General features: G+C 48.8%; 1 protein-coding gene across 2 annotated transcripts; it reads right to left on the bottom strand.

The window, feature by feature from the left end:
* Window positions 1–7,310: 7,310 nt before the first annotated feature.
* TAGAP (T cell activation RhoGTPase activating protein) lies at window positions 7,311–16,717 on the bottom strand. 2 transcript variants are annotated; one of them, XM_059699920.1, is made up of 10 exons: window positions 16,496–16,717; window positions 15,844–15,925; window positions 15,702–15,755; window positions 15,109–15,175; window positions 13,449–13,615; window positions 12,614–12,775; window positions 12,053–12,162; window positions 10,479–10,674; window positions 9,812–9,926; window positions 7,311–9,254 (listed from the first exon to the last, which is right to left on the bottom strand). In XM_059699920.1, exons 2-10 carry the CDS (start codon window positions 15,868–15,870, stop codon window positions 8,038–8,040), a joined length of 2,115 nt encoding a protein of 704 aa, XP_059555903.1. In that variant the 5' UTR covers window positions 15,871–15,925; window positions 16,496–16,717; the 3' UTR covers window positions 7,311–8,037. The 2 variants fall into 2 exon arrangements, with proteins under 2 accessions (XP_059555903.1, XP_059555904.1); XM_059699921.1 differs by lacking the exons at window positions 15,109–15,175; window positions 15,702–15,755; window positions 15,844–15,925; window positions 16,496–16,717 and adding an exon at window positions 14,049–14,341.
* Window positions 16,718–16,967: the final 250 nt, after the last annotated feature.

The following is a 16,967-nucleotide window of genomic DNA, read 5'->3' as shown; positions in this document are numbered from 1 at the left end:
ACCAATACTTTGTTAGCTTTTAGGCGATAAAATAATTGCAGCCCAAGTGTACCTGGCATGAAGGAAATACTGTTTTTATAAACTCACATTTACAAGGCAGGCCAATGAGAAGGTAGTTATTTACATGGTGGAAGGCTCTCTCCGGAATGTTGGATGTGTGTACGTAGCACCGCGGACAGCGAGCCTGGGCACCGGGCGGGCACCCTCAGAGCAGGGTGTGGAGCGAGGGCACTGCATTTGGAGTTGGGCACTAGAGCTGAACCACGGCTCTGCACTTGCTAGCTGTGTGGCCTCAGGCAACATTTAAATGACTCTTTGTCTTCTTGACAAAGACAACATTTTAGTTATTTTATTTATTTTTTATTTATTTATTTATTTTAAATATATTGTATTGATTTTTCACAGGAAGGGAGAGAGATAGAGAGAGTTAGAAACATCGATGAGAGAGAAACATCGATCAGCTGCCTCTTGCACATCCCCCATCGGGGATGTGCCCGCAACCCAGGCACATGCCCTTGACCGGAATCGAACCCGGGACCTCTCAGTCCGCAGGCCGACGCTCTATCCACTGAGCCAAACCGGCCTCGGCTTTAGTTGTTATTTTAAAATTACGTAATAGACACTGCTTTACTTGTATTACACCATTATTTTGCATACGGAAAGAGAGAATGTGTATAAGAGTGTTTGGGAAATTGTGAAGTATTATGTAAACAAGATTTAAAACAATTTTTATGAAATGTAGGCCTACCTTCGTAGCTATGTAGGTATGACATTAGGCAGTTATACTGGTGAAGATTCTTGGTTGCATGTGGTAGAAACCCATCTGAACTTGCTGGGCAAGAGGAGAACGTTTGAAGTGTACCAGGGTGGTTCCTGTGACTTCAGGAACAGCCGTGTTGTGGGGATGGGGCTTCAGTGTGAGCACCCCCATCCTGTCCCCCATGAAAAATACTTGAAGACTTCTGCTACCCAAGGCAGCAGTTAAAAAGGAAACGTTTAGTCTGGCCAGCGTGGCTCAGCGTTGCGAGTGGACTTATGAACCAGGAGGTTACGGCTGTATTCTAGGTCAGGGCACATACCTGGGTTTTGGGATCAATCCCAGTAGGGGGCGTGCAGGAGGCAGCCACTCAATGATTCTCTCTCATCATTGATGTTCCTATCTCTCCCTCTTCCTTCTTCTCTGAAACCAGTAAAAAAATATTTTTTAAAAATGAAAAGCTCAGTGATGAGGACTTTACGGTCCACTAGGATTTATAAGACCAACCTACTCATTTCGGACCAAAGTGCAGGTGTGCGACGGGCCTGCAGAACCCCCCAGGGCCGTTCCTCCGGACGCTGCTGCCATTCCCCAGAAAACGTATTTCTCACATCACGGGCTCTACTCCATGTTTCAGAAGACATGTCATGTTTGATGACCTCTTAGGTGGCTTGGTTCCAGTATCTGTTAATATTGGCGCAACTCTTTACCTGGTGGAGATACGATGCTCAGAAGGAACTCCCCCCCCCCCCCCCGCCCTTTCTCCAAGTGAGAGCAGAAGGGGGCCGTGTATTGATCCTTTTCATGGGCAGGGTGTCACATATTTTTCTGCATCTTTTCTGACTTTTGCCTGACTTGTTAGTTGGGCAGGAGTAGTGAACAGTGTTTCAGTTCTCAAGCTTCTCTTTATCTTCCTTCCCCCGGGACTTGTGAATGTCCCAGCATTGTCAGTGGGGGATGGGGGCAGTATTTCATTCTGTACACAGGATAATCATGTCTAGAAATGTCGCTGATCTGTTGTTTTTCTGTTCCTTAAAGAAAATCTCAGAATCTCAGACACACTATCATTTCCTCTTGATCTAAGAAGTTAGTGACTCACTTCAGTAAGAAATATATCCTTAAAGGCACAGAAAAAAAAATACTAAGAATAATAACATTTCTAGTTTCTATTTCTGTGTAACTAGTTGCCCCAGAAATGAGTGGCTTAAATAATAACCATTTTCTTATGCCCCCAGGTTCTGTGGGTCAGGAATATGGGAACAGGAAGCAGGGGGCATGCTGTGTCTCTGCCCCAGGAGGTTTGGGAATGACTCAACTATTAATGTTGAAGAGAACCTCAAATTTTAATCAAGTAAGCTAAAAAAAATTAACTTTTATTCTCTCAACAGAAAATATTACAAAATTATTTAAAAAATAATTTTAAATTGATTTTGAGAGAGAGAGCGTGAGAGAGCGAGAACAAGGGGGGGGAGAGAGAGAGTGATTGATTTGTTGTTTGACTTATTGATGCATTCATTGATTGTTTCTTGTGTGTGCCCAGACCAGGGATCGAACCCAAAATCTTGGCATATTGGGACTATCTGATCAGGGCTACAAAATCTTTATTTATAGGAAGAAGTGACTAAAAAGGGTATGCATCCTAAAGCTGTACAGAAAGGAGCATTATCAAACTGTCTCTGGAGTCTGTAATGTCACTCCTGGGGGCAGTGTTAATAAAAATATTGTGTAATTTTTGAGGTTGATTTTGTTTGTTATAAAAATACAGCTTCATTAAACTTACAATTTATTTAATGTCAGCTTCATTACATTGACGGTGTGTGGTGTTGTTTCTCGTTCCATGTAAATATTAGTGCTCACTCTTGAGTCTGTATTGGTGACTTTCGCATTCTTTTTCCTGTAGGACAGCGATTCTCAACCTGTGGGTTGTGACCCCTTTGGCGGTCGAATGACCCTTTCACAGGGGTCGCCTAAGACCCTCCTGCAGAGCAGATATTTACATGACGATTCATCACAGTAGCAACATGACAGTTATGAAGTAGCCACGAAAATAATGTTATGGTTGGGCCACAGCATGAGGACCTGGATTTAAAGGGCCAGAAGCTTGAGAACCGCTGCTCTAGGAGATGGGGCTTGCAGGAGCAGAGCTGTGGCTTGGCTCCGAGGCTCACACTCAGGGTCGGAGCTGCTCTGTGTTTCCGTTCCTCCGGGAGCTCAGAATGAGGTGTTTCCGATCATTTCCTTCTGAGGGAAGAGCCTCCGCAGCTCCCCGGTCGGGTGAGAGGATGCTGCCACCCCACAGGGCAAAACCGTGACTCAGAGCGTGAGAAAAGGGCGCTCAGGTCCTGGGACGTTTCCAACTCAAAACCACGCTGGGCTTTTGAATAAAAAGTAAAATTCGAAGCCAGCGGATGGAAACTTCTTGTAAGGAGATATAAAAAACCCCGACCTCTTCCTCTTCTGAAAAATGAGAGTTGTTTTTGTGAAAGGCTCTGAGCCTCGAGTAGATTTCTTTGAGATGAACCCGGCAGAAGCGATCCAACCGGGGAGTCAGGGACGTCACTCCCGGGGCAGCCCCTCGGCTCCCCCTCTGCATGCGCTGTGCCCCGGGGTCTCAGTTTCACCGGAAAAACGGACGCAGGCCATCAAATCGTGCTAGAATCCACGTGGTTTTAGTCGAAAGCCAGGAGTTCCTTGGCCTTTATCTCTGATCAAAGGTAAACTTCATCCATTTTGATGGAACTTCTCTGTGGATTTAAAAGTATCTCAGGTTTGTGGAATAGAACAGATTTTATTACAGAAAAAAACCTACAACCAGCTTCGAATATGTGCCCCTCATCCCGCAGGCTGGGACGGAGGTCAGCATGTGGCCGATCAAATGCCCACTTCCTCTCGCATTAGCGTGTGATCAGGGGCAAGTTACATCCTCTTCTCACATGTAAAAACATGGATATGAACATTCACCTCATGACGTCGTGACAATTAAATGAAATGGCAGAGAATTTAGAACAAAACAAAGAACTCCCCATCTAGTTACGGCCCCTGGCACCCACGCGGAGCTCAGAAAATGCTTAAAGTAAGAAAGGAAAGAAAGGATAGCGCCCCAAATCTTCTGTGGAATCTGAATCCAGACCAGACAGAAGAGAGGACCTCGGGAAGGGGGAGGGGAGGGGCCTTCGGGTGTGGGCGCTGAAGGAAGGGCAGTCGGTGGCAGCAACCTGGAGAAATCCCAGCTCAGAGGGTTTTCTGCGAGGCCGAGGTGGAAGGAATGGCATAGCTAGAGGGAACCCTGTTGTATTTTTGGGGTTGAGTTCTTTAATTCCACAGCTGCTGTGGTGCTAGGATTTCCCCCATTTCATGGGTGAGGAAACCGGGGCTCAGACTGTGGGCGCCCGGCCCCCGGGGGCACATGTGGGGTGTGGACTCAGGGGCTGTGAATTCAGGCCTCATCTCCTCCAGAGATCTGTCGCTCTGAGTTTGCTCTCTGCTTTCTGCGGCTGTGGCTCCCGGCCCCCTCTCTGCCGCCTGTAATAGGAGGGGGGCCGCCCCCCATCTTTCCTCCCTGACATGGAATTTGTACCCGGGAGTGGACACCACGCAGGGTCTGAGTCTACAGTTAAAATAGTGCCAGAAAGTGATTTGTTTCCACCTCTGGCAAAATGTTTGTACTCTGATTCCTCAGTAATGTGCCCTCTGCAGATGGAGGGTTAAGATCTTACATAATTCAATTAAAAATCTCCAAGTATGTGAGATCCAGCTGATGTGGGTTTCTGTCTCCTTGACCTTCAGGAGGAGGGCGGTCCTGGCGCTGCCTCCAGGGAGATCACAATCAGGACAATTCAGCAGAATTTATGTTTCTAACGGTGCATTAGGACGACAGTGCTGGCCGTGCGCTGGCCACTCTCGCCTATGGCCGTGGGAAGCACGGGGCCTTCACTGTGGTTTGCTTCATCAGCACGATGAGCCGTGGCTGCCACGCCCACTGCCCAGGGACCCCGTGTGGCCTCTGTGCTGTTTGCTGAGCAGTCTCGCTCCGCTCTGATGCGAACAGCCCTCCTTGGTTCCATCTGCAAGTCCACGTTTCTGGACCACGTCGTGGGTGGTGCTGGGGTGGGCTCAGTGTGTCACTGCAGGCTGTCACAGTGCATCACCCCTCCCCTCTGTGTGGGAGGAGAGAAAATTCCCTGCCTTCCCCCAAGGAAGAAATTCTAGTCTGTTCTGTCAGATTCCAGGACACTGAGTGCTGAAGTTTTCCTGTCTCTGGCTTGGTAAGAGGGCCGGGGTCCTCCTGAGCCAGGCAGGCCCGGCAGGCGAGGCAGGGGCGCTCGGAGGCCCAGACGCCGGACACTGGCGATCAGGCGTGGATTTAGGTTGAAGGCCCTACGGGGAGTCAGGTCCCTTGGTGATGGTCCCCGAGGAGGTCCGTGGACGGAAGGCTGGTTTCCTGGGTCCTTGCCTGACGTACCATGCTCGTATCACCCATACCTCACTGTAAGCATGCGCCCTCTGTCTACGCATTAAAAACTGTCCGTGTCATCAAGGTATTGGTAGGTATTACTTGTGAAACTTGGTGTAGTGGGTTGAATGGTGTTGCCCGCCCACCCCAGTTTATTTGTCCTAACTCCTAGTATCTCAGAATGCGACTTTAAAGAGGAAAATGAGGTCATTCGAGTGGGCCCCAATCCAATATGACTGGTGTCCTCACAAGAAAGGGAAGTTTGGGGACAGATACACACAGAGGGAAGGCAGTGTGGGGGACAGAGAGACAACCATCTATGGCCAGGGAGAGAGGCCTGGGCAGCTCCTTCCCTCACGGTCCTTCAGGCACCAGCCCTGCCCACACCTCCCTCTCCCTCCCAGCCCCTAACACAGGAGACGACATATTTCTGTTGTCTGAGCCACTTGCTGTGGCGGCCGCGGCAGCCGGGCCGGGCCATCCTGTTGTAAACGAGGAGTGTGCACAGCACCCTGCAGTGTTGGAACCGCCCGCCTGTCTCCACCGCTCGGAGACTCTCACGGCGATGGCATGTGCTTCACTGCAAGACACTCCTACATGTCTGTCAGCAAACTGTGCTACCGGCCACAGGCAGAGCTTCCAGTCGACGCCTGCCTTTTCACAGTAGGAAATTGGGGTAGGGTTTTCGTGGTCTGAGCTGGGTCACGGGGAGGGCCGGTCAGTGGTGGAGTGGAGTAGGTTGGAGGCTGCCTACCTTACAGTCTTACCCATCGTTTGATGAGGATTCTCTGATTCTCAATAAGAAGTTGCTAAAAACATGATGGGAAAAATGTTTTCAGTCTGAAATACTTAGCACCGCCCTGGCCACGTGGTAGAAGCTAAAAATTGTAACTATTTCTAGTAGTGTCCAATTCTGGAAAAGGATTGCTTAAGTTAGCAGTCGGGGAGGTGGGGGTGTCTGTCCTTGAAATCTATACATTATCGGTGGTGCTTAATAAAGTATTTTTTATGATATTGTTGGGCCTCAATGTGCTGCCTTCAGCAATCCGAGTTATAGCAGTTTTAACTTTGTTACATTATTAATAAACCACCTTTGAAAAAATAGGTCTTCACCATCTGGTAGCTAGTCTACACAGAAATATTTCTTTAACAAATATAACTTTCAGTATTTTATGAGAGAAGGTGATAAAATAAGGGAAATTTCCAAGTATCTCTAACTAATTATCATTATGTTTGCTAATAAAACAATAAAAATAAGGTTTAATTCACTAAAAAGACAGGAAATATGGTATTTGCTATCGTCCTGTTTTGCATACTAAATTTTCTGGCCTGTGCGTGACCATCTGCTGAAAAATGGCTCAAGTGGGTACATTTTCATGGTTTTGCAAACCTCAGAAGAACAGGGATTCTCTTTTCCCAAACATAAGACCCCCAGCTTTGCTATTAGTCTAGACCAGTGGTTCTCAACCTTCCTAATGCCGCGACCCTTTAATACAGCTCCTCATGTTGTGGTGACCTCCAACCATAAAATTATTTTCGTTGCTACTTCATAACTGTAATTTTGCTACTGTTGTGAATCATAATGTAAATATCTGATATGCAGGATGTATTTTCATTGTTACAAATGGAACATAATTAAAGCATAGTGATTAATCACAAAACAACATGTAATTATATATGTGTTTTCCGATGGTCTTAGGCGACCCCTGTGAAAGGGTCGTTCGACCCCCAGGTTGAGAACCGCTGGTCCAGAATAACAAATGCATATATTCAGGAAGTGCTTGTTGAGCGAATCAGTGTGTGAATGATTTTCTTGGTGGGGTTCTGTGAACAGAGGGAAAGGAAGTAACCTGTCAGTGAAGAATGAACATGTTTAGCCCTAGCTGGTTTGGTTCAGCGGATAGAGTGTTGGCCCTCGGACTGAAGGGTCCCGGGTTTGATTCCAGTCAAGGGCATATTCTCCGGCTTTGGTTGGAGTACGTGCAGGAGGCAACCAATTGATGTGTTTCTCGCTGTCTTTCCCTCTCCCTCCACTCTCCCTAAAAATCAATGGAAAATATCCTCAGCTGAGAATGAACAAACACAAAAAAAGAACGAACATTTTTACTGTGAAAAAGGCAGGCAGTTTATTGTAGTGAGATTACACTGAAGTTTATGTGCGACCGTGATGCATATAAAGTACCATCCTCCACACACCTGGGAAGACATCCCTAACTGCAAGGAAACGCAAAGTGCTATCGATGTGATGCATTTTCACTAACCGATCCCATTAGAATCACATGATTAGGACACATAGAAGTATCTCCATACATTTTCATGACGGCCTTTTCCTTCCCCAGCGTTCGTGGTGCCCTGACAACCCCACAAGGGCCCTGCGGGTGAGTCTGCTGCTCCCCTTCCTGCGGCGACGAGCCGCCCCCCTGCTGCTTAGGGCGCTGCTGACGGAGAGTTAGGCCTTCCCCTGAAACGGAGCTTGTGGAAACTATGAAAACGGCAATGACATTTGAAGCAACATAAGAACAAGAAAACATTAGTTTTAAACACCAGCCGGTAGAAAGTGCCCCAAGAGGGGGAGAAGAGCACTGCAGTGCACCCCAAGTTCACAAACAGATACAGACACATGTTTACGTGGACATTTTTGCACCCGACGCCTTGTCTGGACACACTTTATACATGTGCTATGTGTGCACGGATCCGTGCACGCAGCCGGCACCGCGGGCTACACGATGCCTCGAAGGAGCTTATTCTGGACTTTTAGAAAACAGTCTGGAAGCAGTTCATGCGGCCACTGCATCTGCCATGGGCGTGCCACACGCCTGGCCACCTCCTAGATGTAGGACTCCTTGGCGTAGAGGAGCTGGTCAGCCTCGAAGGCCGGCTGGCTGCAGCGCCCCGCCAGGCAGTCCCACGGGCTCCGCTGCGTAGACTCGGACACGGTTCTGAGCTGGTGCAGCTCGGGCCTCCCAGTGACGGCCACCTGTCTGAGCGTCTCCACGGAAGCACAGCCGGCCCTGCTGTGGCTCCAGCTCGCAGTCCTGGGCGAGAGTCTGTGCCCGTCGAGTGGCTCTTGGCCACACGCATTCCCTGAGTCCCCTCCGTGGTGCCCGGGTAGGCGAGGCGGCAGCCCTGAGTCCAGGCTGAGCATCCTGGCCCGCAGGCTGCCCACCGTCTGGCTCCCAAGGGCAGTGAGCGCTGGGGCCTGGCCCCGCACGGCCTCTTGGTAGGAGGGTGGGCTGCCGGGCCTCGTCCTGTCCACCAGCCGGAACACGTCCTCCCCCGACAGGGCACAGGATCTTGGGCTAAAGTCCAGAGCTGCTTGGCCGTGGGTTTCAGACAGGTTTTCCCGGACGATCCGCCCGGCGAGCTGGCTCTCCCTTCTGAAGTCTTTCCTGCCGGGCTCTCTGGCTCTCACAGACAGGCTGGGGGGCTTGGGGAGTGCCCTTTTGTGGGAGGCGAAGGAGAAGGACATGGAGTGTTTTTTTATTTCTCTGCCGGGCTTACTTTTATCTGTCTTCGTGAAAGACTGATGTCTGCTGAAGAAGCTTCTCCTGGGGCTGGAGGGGGACGCGGGGGGCGAGCCGTCGGAGGAGGCGTCCGGGGAGCCGCTGGGGCAGGCCGTGGGCGCCCATCCCTGCGGGGACACGGCGCCCTGCGGGGAGCTCTGCACCCGCAGGTCCTGCGGCCTCTGGCTCCGGCTGTCCACCGCGGGAAACACCTCCTCTGGGAAGGGGTCCTCGGCCTCCTCACTTCCCGACCGGGAGGCCGGCCGGGCCCCGGGGGAGTCCTCGCTGCGTGTCAGTTTCGGGTTAGCTCGCCGGCTCCCGAGGCGCTCTGGTGAGGGCGGCACGCTGGGCTCCGAGTGCCTCCTGTCCGGGTCACCGAGGGAGCTTTTCAGCCGGGCCACAGTGCTGGCCACGGGCTCCACGCGGGCAGCTGTGTCCCAGGGCCCGGGGGGCAGCCTGGCCGGGGAGCCCAGGGCGCTGCCGCAGTCCCCGTCAGGGTCGTTGCTGTCATAGGCCGAGTCATTCTGCAGGGTCGACGCGTCTGCAGACAGGAAGGGAGGTTGAGCTTTTGCTCAGGTTCTTTAGAAATGAGCTTCCTATCGGGGGTGGCAGTGGGTAATTTGTGATGCTACTCTGGGATTTGAAAGAAAGATATTTGCCACATTAAATATGTGTTTCTTTCAAAATCAACTGTCAGTGGGGACAGGGAGGGAGGTGGGGAGGGAGAAAACAGCATTTCACTGAAAATGGACTGATCTTCACTTTAAAAACGACCCTTCGGATGGCCTTCTTGGTTCATTTCCATTTTAACGGCCCGTACTCCAATAGTGGAAACAGAAGGGTATGACCGCCCTCTGGCTCAGGTTCATCAGCAAGACTAGCAGTTTCTGATGTGGAACAAGCAGGGGCCCAGGCGCAGCCCCAGTGAGTGCCTGCAGCCCCAGGAGATGCTGCAGGGAGAGCCAGGAGCTCAGTTAACCTCTTCCCCCCGTGAGTCCACACGCAGCCCGTGCCCTGTCACAGCAGCTCCTGCCTCATAACCAGGGACACTGGACACTGGACACGCGATGCAACGCGAGGCCGACAGCGCGCCCGTACCTGAGCCGTCCGTGTGCTCCAGGGAGTCATCGGAGATGGAACTGGAATGTGCCGGAATGTTCTCCCCAAAGATTTCCAAGCAGTTGTCGATGAGGAATTCTACCAAAGTCTTCACCTGGGAGGGCACATGAGCAGATGGTCAGCTTAAAGGCATCTTTATTTTCTTAAACGGAGGGGGACAGGGCAGGGTCAGCTGCCAGGGCGGTGCCACAAGGAGCCTAGAGGTTGTGTGTCTGGGAAGAGCAGACAGAAAATGTGGCAACCATCTCTATATTAAAGTCATTTTCGAGACATGCACTTTTTATTTGGGGATTTGAGAAACTTTTAAAGTAACTGAATTTTTCCTTTAAGTGAGGAGTGTCTCCAACCCACAGCTGGACGGAGTGTGATGCAGAGAGGAGAGAAGTGGGGGCGTTCTGCCTGGGAGACGGATGTGAACATGGGAAGCACTACACTCTGCCTCTCAGAGGTGGGAGGCCGCGGCCTGGGCTCAGGTTCATTAACTGCCCGTCTGGTAGTGGAACTGTGACCGAGACACCCTGCGTCTCCCACCTTCACTGTGAGGGCGGGCCAGTCAGAGACGCAGAGGCACTGCATCGCCTCGATGTGCAGACGGGCGGGCGGGGGGATCAGAAACGGAGTTTCCCAGAAACAGGCTGGAACAAACCTGATTGTTCAAGTCTTTCTGGGCTTCCAGCGAGAGGTTCTGGTCATTCTCCCGGGTCAGCATGTTGGGCCCCACGCAGATGGCGAGGTTGCTGGCGTCCATCTTGCTGACCTCGGCGTTCTTGCTGACCAGGTAGAGCACGGAGAGCAGGTGCTTGAGCAGCAGCAGGTTGGGCCGCGGCAGCTTCTCTGCGACCCTGCAAAGAGGTTCAGGGGGCGGCTCAGAGGCGCCAGTGGCTTTGCTGGCTGCAGTGTAGCAGCCGAAACTCCCTCACCCAGACTTCCTTTAAAATGAGGAAGGTGCTGCTTTCACAAGTAACATCATGAGATGCTCATTCAGACTCTTCCAAGGGCAGCTGACATGGGATGAAACTGGCTAACCAGACATCATGACAACCCACGACACCGACACCATGACTCATCCTGTCATTTACACATGCCCCAGGTGTGGGAGCATTCACTCCTGCAACAGGTACCAGAGCTTAATATTTTGAAAACCATTTTTGTAGAAGAATCATTTAGCCACGAACAATGCCTTTTTGTTCCCAACACTGCAAGACTGTGTGTTTTGTGTGTGTTTTTAACACAATCATTTGCTTTTTTTCTGACCTGTGACCATGGAACAAAGATGAGACATTTTTGCACCATTCTGAGAAATCTTTACGGAGAAGAAATCAGTGTATAAGGCATCTTCATAACTATGGTCAAGGCAGCATTTCAACAGCAACATTATTACTAACAAATAATAAATTAGGCTTTTAAAGCCTCTCTTTTTTAAAAAAAAATGAAATGGTGACTCTAATATATGGATCATTTTCATTTTTCATAAGACGTTATTGTTCTGAAAGAGCTTTATGTCTTTAAGTAGAAAGTAATTTTCATTTTGGGACAAACACTCTAATGTCTTCAATTCTATAAATATTTCAATGAAAATATTTAGCCATGTGGGCAATCATAGTATATAGGCACACTCTCATAGGATTTGGCAAAAGTGCTGATATTTTAAAATTAGGCATTTAAGATTCTCTAGTCACCAAGAGGTCTACTTTCATTCACATATGCAATTATTTTCACTGTCACTGGAGTTTGTTTTTATATAGCTTTCATTCTGGTTAATTAGAAGAATATGAAGTATATTATGGAATTTAATGAACAAAACAATCCCTTCTAGATTGTTCTCTGTGCTGTCAGGGATGCTTTCTGGGAGAATGGTTGTCTTGCAGGACACCAGTGGGTATAGGTTAAGGAAAACCCCAAATTCCTACACCTGGCTGGCTAGCCCATTTTGAAGCTTTCATCTATGATTCTGCCTCATACCTTCTCAAACGACTTATGTTTTTAGACTCCCTCACCTCTTGTGATTTGTACTGAAGCTCATGTTCTACTTTTTGAAAAAGCATCTACTCTCCTTTGGCCGAAACAGTGTTTGTAAATGTCCAGGGTAACGCCTGATTTTCATTCGGGGCAGATGAGCAGTTCCACGCGGGTCCCCTCATCATTACCATGTGCAGGAAGCACCCTGCCACGCGATGAATGGAGAGATGGAGTCCAGGTGGGAGGACCCTGACGACTTACTGTTTCAGGGCCTCGATCCTGTCCTCCTCAGTCGGTCTCTCCAGGGCACCCATCCAGTCCTCAAACAGGTCACAGGAGAGCAGCTTCCGGGGGATACTCCGGAGGAAGTCCTGGAGGATGAAGAAAGGGTACCGTTTGGCCTGTCTGTGCTGGGTAATGTGCTGGTGTCTTTATCTCCACTTGGTTTGTTCCATCTCAAGGAACCTATGCTCATCTTGCCACAGGCTGTGCCCCTTCCTTCCTGCATTTGGTTAGTTTGAAGGAGATCTCTCTCTTGTGTTGTCTCTCAGCAACTTCCTACAATAGGCACAGTAAGGGCACCATCCAAGGGGCCACAAGATTCAGGGGTATGGACTTGGCCATAGGACAACCCAACTCCCTTTCTCCTCAAAATGCTGGGGAACTTTAAAGACTTATATAATAAATAAAAGGCTCAACTTAAGCAAAATGCAAGATCAGTGTACTTTGGTTTGTAGAGAGGAGAACCCATTTCTCGTATCCTGAGCATTAATGTATCAGAACCCATTGGCAGGTTCTTTGGCGCCAATGCTGTGAACTCACCTTAAAGACCACTGCCAGGAGGTGCACGGGGAGACTTTTCAGATCCACCATGACTCCCGAGTTGAGCTCCTCCTTGAGCTCCTTGCGGGCTTTCTCGTTGGCTGCTTTCCTAAATATCCCTTCAGTGGAAGGGCCTTTCAGGCACAGGATAGTAAGAATATCCTAGAGGAAAGAGGCATAGGAATAGGAAATGGTGACCCTTGGTTTGAAGACATACTTTGCTACTAATACACTAGAAAGCTACATTTAGGGAGGAGAAAGAGGATTAAAAGAGTGCATCTGCACAGTAGCTAACTTTATCTGTCATAAAACATCATCTCCATTAAAGTTAGTTCCCCATGATACTGAGTTAGTCTTCACAAGTGACCACTGATGCCAGCTGTTCCCTTCAGTCCAGTTGCTGTCAACTCTCCCTCCACCCTCCACTTCTCTGAGAAGAGGTGTCTTGTGGAAGCTCTTATTTGCACATTGTAGAACTGCTCCAGCCTCCTTCCTGGACCCATTCCACATACACATTGGATTTCGGATCAGATATGCTACACCACATCTCTGTCTGTTGATTTTTCAGAAGCTACACATTTTCAACATTCTTAACTCTAGGAAGTCAAGGACAGAGCGACCATCAGTCTGAGCTCACTGGCAAATACAAGCCATTTCTAGAATGTAAGCAGCCAGGGACTGTCCTGACTGCACTCTCGGCAGAAACCATTTCTAAGAGGGAAAACACGAAAGACTGGCCTCAACAAGCTCAGCATGAGGATGACATTCAGGCTGCCCAAGGACTTTTCAATCTGGCAGAAAGCTGAAGTAGGGTGACAAGTCAACGTGCGCCTACCTGGATGGGTCTGGGGAGGGTGTCATCGTCACCACAGATAATTGACAAGGGCTGATCAAACAATGACGCTTTCAATTCTGGCTCTGAAGCCCCAGAAAAATCTGATGGAGGAGAAAGCCTTCTCATGAGAAAGGGCCAGGACAGCACCTTCTTTCTCTTCTTAATTTCTACAGCCAAGAAAACAAGGCAAGGTGAAAATTTAGATTAAAATATTAACAAACAGAGATCCATGTCAGACAGTGGGTATTGTCAGTCACATAATGTCACTTCTGGTATGCCATATGGGAGAAATACTCTTGCAAAAACTGAGAAAGCAAAGGGCATGCATCTTAATCTCTAAACATCAACCCAGAAAATCACCACGTTACCAGGGCAACCAGCCCCTAAACATCAACACCAGGGTTCTTCAGTCTCCACCTTTCCTGTTTTTACCCGCCACTAGCTGTTGGCTGCAAAAACTGGCAAAACCTAACTGTGCGGGTCATAAACCACCATCTTAACCTATTGACCTTAACAGCTGGGTGGACATCTTTCATGTGAAATACATTAGTTTAATCTGCTCCTTTGAAGAAAATGAAACTTATAAAGAGAGGAACTGACTTGCTCAAGATTATTTTGAAGATACTTAGTGGGGCGGGCTGCAGCCATGCTTGCACCACCGGCCACTAGGGGGAGCTACATCACTCAGCCTGTCTGTAGTTCCTTCTCCAGGGTTGCGGCGGCGGCTGCCTTAGGACCAGGAGAGCACGAACTGCTGCAGAAAGGTCCGCGCCCAGACACGGCAATTGGGAATTATTAGTGAACACCACCAAGAGCTCTTTGCAGGCTTGTGTGTGCAATGGGCACTGCCTTTCACAAGTTTCCTTCTTTTTCTCTTTTCTCTTCCTTCTCCTTTTTGCCCCCCCCAATTAGAAAAGCTGTATTTTCTAAATGCACCGGCATATGTTTCTATACAATTTATACTGGCAAGTGGGAGAGGCTGGGTGAAGTGGCTTTTTCCCATGGTTCAGGAGAATTGGGTCAAGGTTATGTTACCGTAATGCACTATGAAAAGAGTGAAAAGTGACCCGTGGGCCCTAGCCGGTTTGGCTCAGTGGACAGAGTGCCGGCCTGCAGACTGAAGGGTCCCGGGTTCAGTTCTGATCAAGGGCACATGACTAGGTTGTGGGCTCGATCCCTAGTGGGGGCATTCAGGAGGCAGCCATTCAATGATGTTTCTCTCTCTCTTTCCCTTCCTTTCTGAAATCAATAAAAATACATTAAAAACAAACAAAAAAAGTCAACTGTGGGTTCTTTGGAATTCAATGTCAGCAAAGATTGCTACATAGGTTCTTAGATTCACTTTCCATTAGAGAAGTAAGAAAAGGAAAAAGGCATTGAGTGTTTTTCATATGTCCATATGCCTTAATTGTCAAAACGGAATGGCCAGGACATCTGTCGCCCATAGGAGCCCCTTGGAGAGTGGGGTGGCTCTGAGGGGTCTTTCCTGATGCTCTGATGCTCGGGGGGTTGGGGCCTCCCCTTGAGAGTGCCTGGTCTGCGGTCTCTAAGAGCACATCATATACACAGTTCCTAGTAGAGAGACATCCTGTGGTTTTGCAAACCAAGAACATTTGCTGTTGGCACTCACAGAAAAGACCAGCATGTTTTCAAAACTCACCAATTAGCTGGCAAAGGCTCTCTTCACTCTCACATGATGCCAACAGAGGATGTTGCTTGATATCACCCTAAAAGCAGGTTTACTTTAGTTACAAATAATGACTGAAGAAACCTACCCAGGCTTCCCCCACAAACTGCTCATATAACATTTTATTCATATTAAAAATTAGCCAAAGAGTCCACTGATTTCTTTCTAGCTTCTAGAACAGGGGTGGGCAAACTTTTTGACTCGAGGGCCACAATGGGTTCTTAAACTGGACCGGAGGGCCGGAACAAAAGCATGGATAGAGTGTTTGTGTGAACTAATATAAATTCAAAGTAAACATCATGACATAAAAGGGTACGGTCTTTTTTTTTTTTTAGTTTTATTCATTTCAAACGGGCCGGATCCGGCCCGCGGGCCGTAGTTTGCCCACGGCTGTCTAGAATCAATAGTAAAGCACTGATTGTTTCATATAAGAGTTTAACACACTGCATTTAACACACTAATTTTCTACTCTAATAATTAAATAAGCCAAACAATATTCAGTTAAAGCAGAAAGTTTTTCCTCTTCTCATAGTGCAGATAAAAACTTTAAGAAATTGCTTTCTTACCTCTGATTGACATTCAATTAATGTCTCCATATTATTGGTATTCAGTGTTTTTGACTAAAAGAGAAAAAAAAAGTAGGTTAGGTAAACATTTGGCTCAAGCCTTTGGAAAATATGAACGCGTGAAGATGAGAGCGGCACATACAGCATTGCAGCTGCTTGTCAGCTTCATCAGAAGTTTGGCCGACTGTCCTGCTGAAGTCCCCTCCCGTGCGGCCTCGCTCTGCCTACGGAGAAATCACATGGGAGAGAGTCAGGGGGGACACACAGGGTCAGCTGGCCGATTTCAGTGCCACTTCGCCAGAACACGAAGTCTGAAACTATTGGGTAGGAAAGTTGTCATTTACAGTACAGTGTGTGACCAGATGTCTTATGCTATTCGGAACAGCGTCTGATTACACATTTCTAACTCAGTTAAGCCTCAGCTCACCACCAGGCCAAATTCTGTTCTGCATTTATTACATCCCCATCAAGAGAGAATCTGGATGACAAGTCCAGCAACAACTTTTTTTGGGGGGAGAGCTCACCTTGCATCAGGTATCAGATTAAGAGCTGTGCATGAATTTGCTCATCCGACCAGAAAAGAGAAAAGCTCAGACATAACACTAAGGGAACATTTACAGAATTCCTATGCCCCAGGGAACAGGCTTCTCCCGAAGCAGAGCTCCCCGTGCTCAGAATCTTTATGGCACTGCTGCACCCTCCACCGCCCAGCTGTTCTCTTTCGGATCAGATCTGAAAGCCCAGCGACCCGCCAGCAGCCTGCCGTCGGGTGCCTGCGAACTGATGGCACTTACCCGGGGGGTGGAGAGGAACCCCAGCCAGAGCTCCTCTACCTCCGGGAGCTGTGGGGATCGGGGGTACCGGGAGAGGCAGCACGACACCCGTTAATCCGCTGGCAAAGAGGAGACAGACTGTGTTGCCTTCACGTGTTCTGCATTATAAGCGAGGGGCGGGCAGGTGGAAATTCACCATCTGCTGGGACCGGAAAGAACATCATGGGCCGTCACCCTGCGGAGCCAGACGCCGGAGAGCACCCGCTTCCTCATTCCTTTTAGGGCAGCTCTGGGTCTTTTTATTTTTTATTCCTTCCACTGGAGAGTAAAAGAAAATCTGTAAACTGCTGGGGGTGGAAAAGATGACACATGGCCCTAGGTGAAGGCTCTGATTAATGTCAAGGTGGGATGTGTGACAGAGAATGGGTTATTCTGGACGTAAACATCATTTTATTTTCTAACGTGGTCATTTCTGCCCCACTTTTTTGGCATC

Source organism: Myotis daubentonii, chromosome 6 (assembly GCF_963259705.1).
Source record: "Myotis daubentonii chromosome 6, mMyoDau2.1, whole genome shotgun sequence".
Lineage (NCBI taxonomy): Eukaryota > Metazoa > Chordata > Mammalia > Chiroptera > Vespertilionidae > Myotis > Myotis daubentonii.
Note: the sequence above shows the minus strand (reverse complement) of the source record. Positions and strands in the feature narration are given on the sequence as shown.

Coding starts and splice junctions, on each gene's coding strand:
- TAGAP (XM_059699920.1), bottom strand. CDS start 15,870: ATGAAGCTGACAAGCAGCTGCAATGCT. Junction 15,756..15,843: donor TGACAAGCAGCTGCAATGCT/GTATGTGCCGCT, acceptor TTTCTCTTTTAG/TCAAAAACACTGAATACCAA. Junction 12,163..12,613: donor TCCTGGCAGTGGTCTTTAAG/GTGAGTTCACAG, acceptor TTCATCCTCCAG/GACTTCCTCCGGAGTATCCC.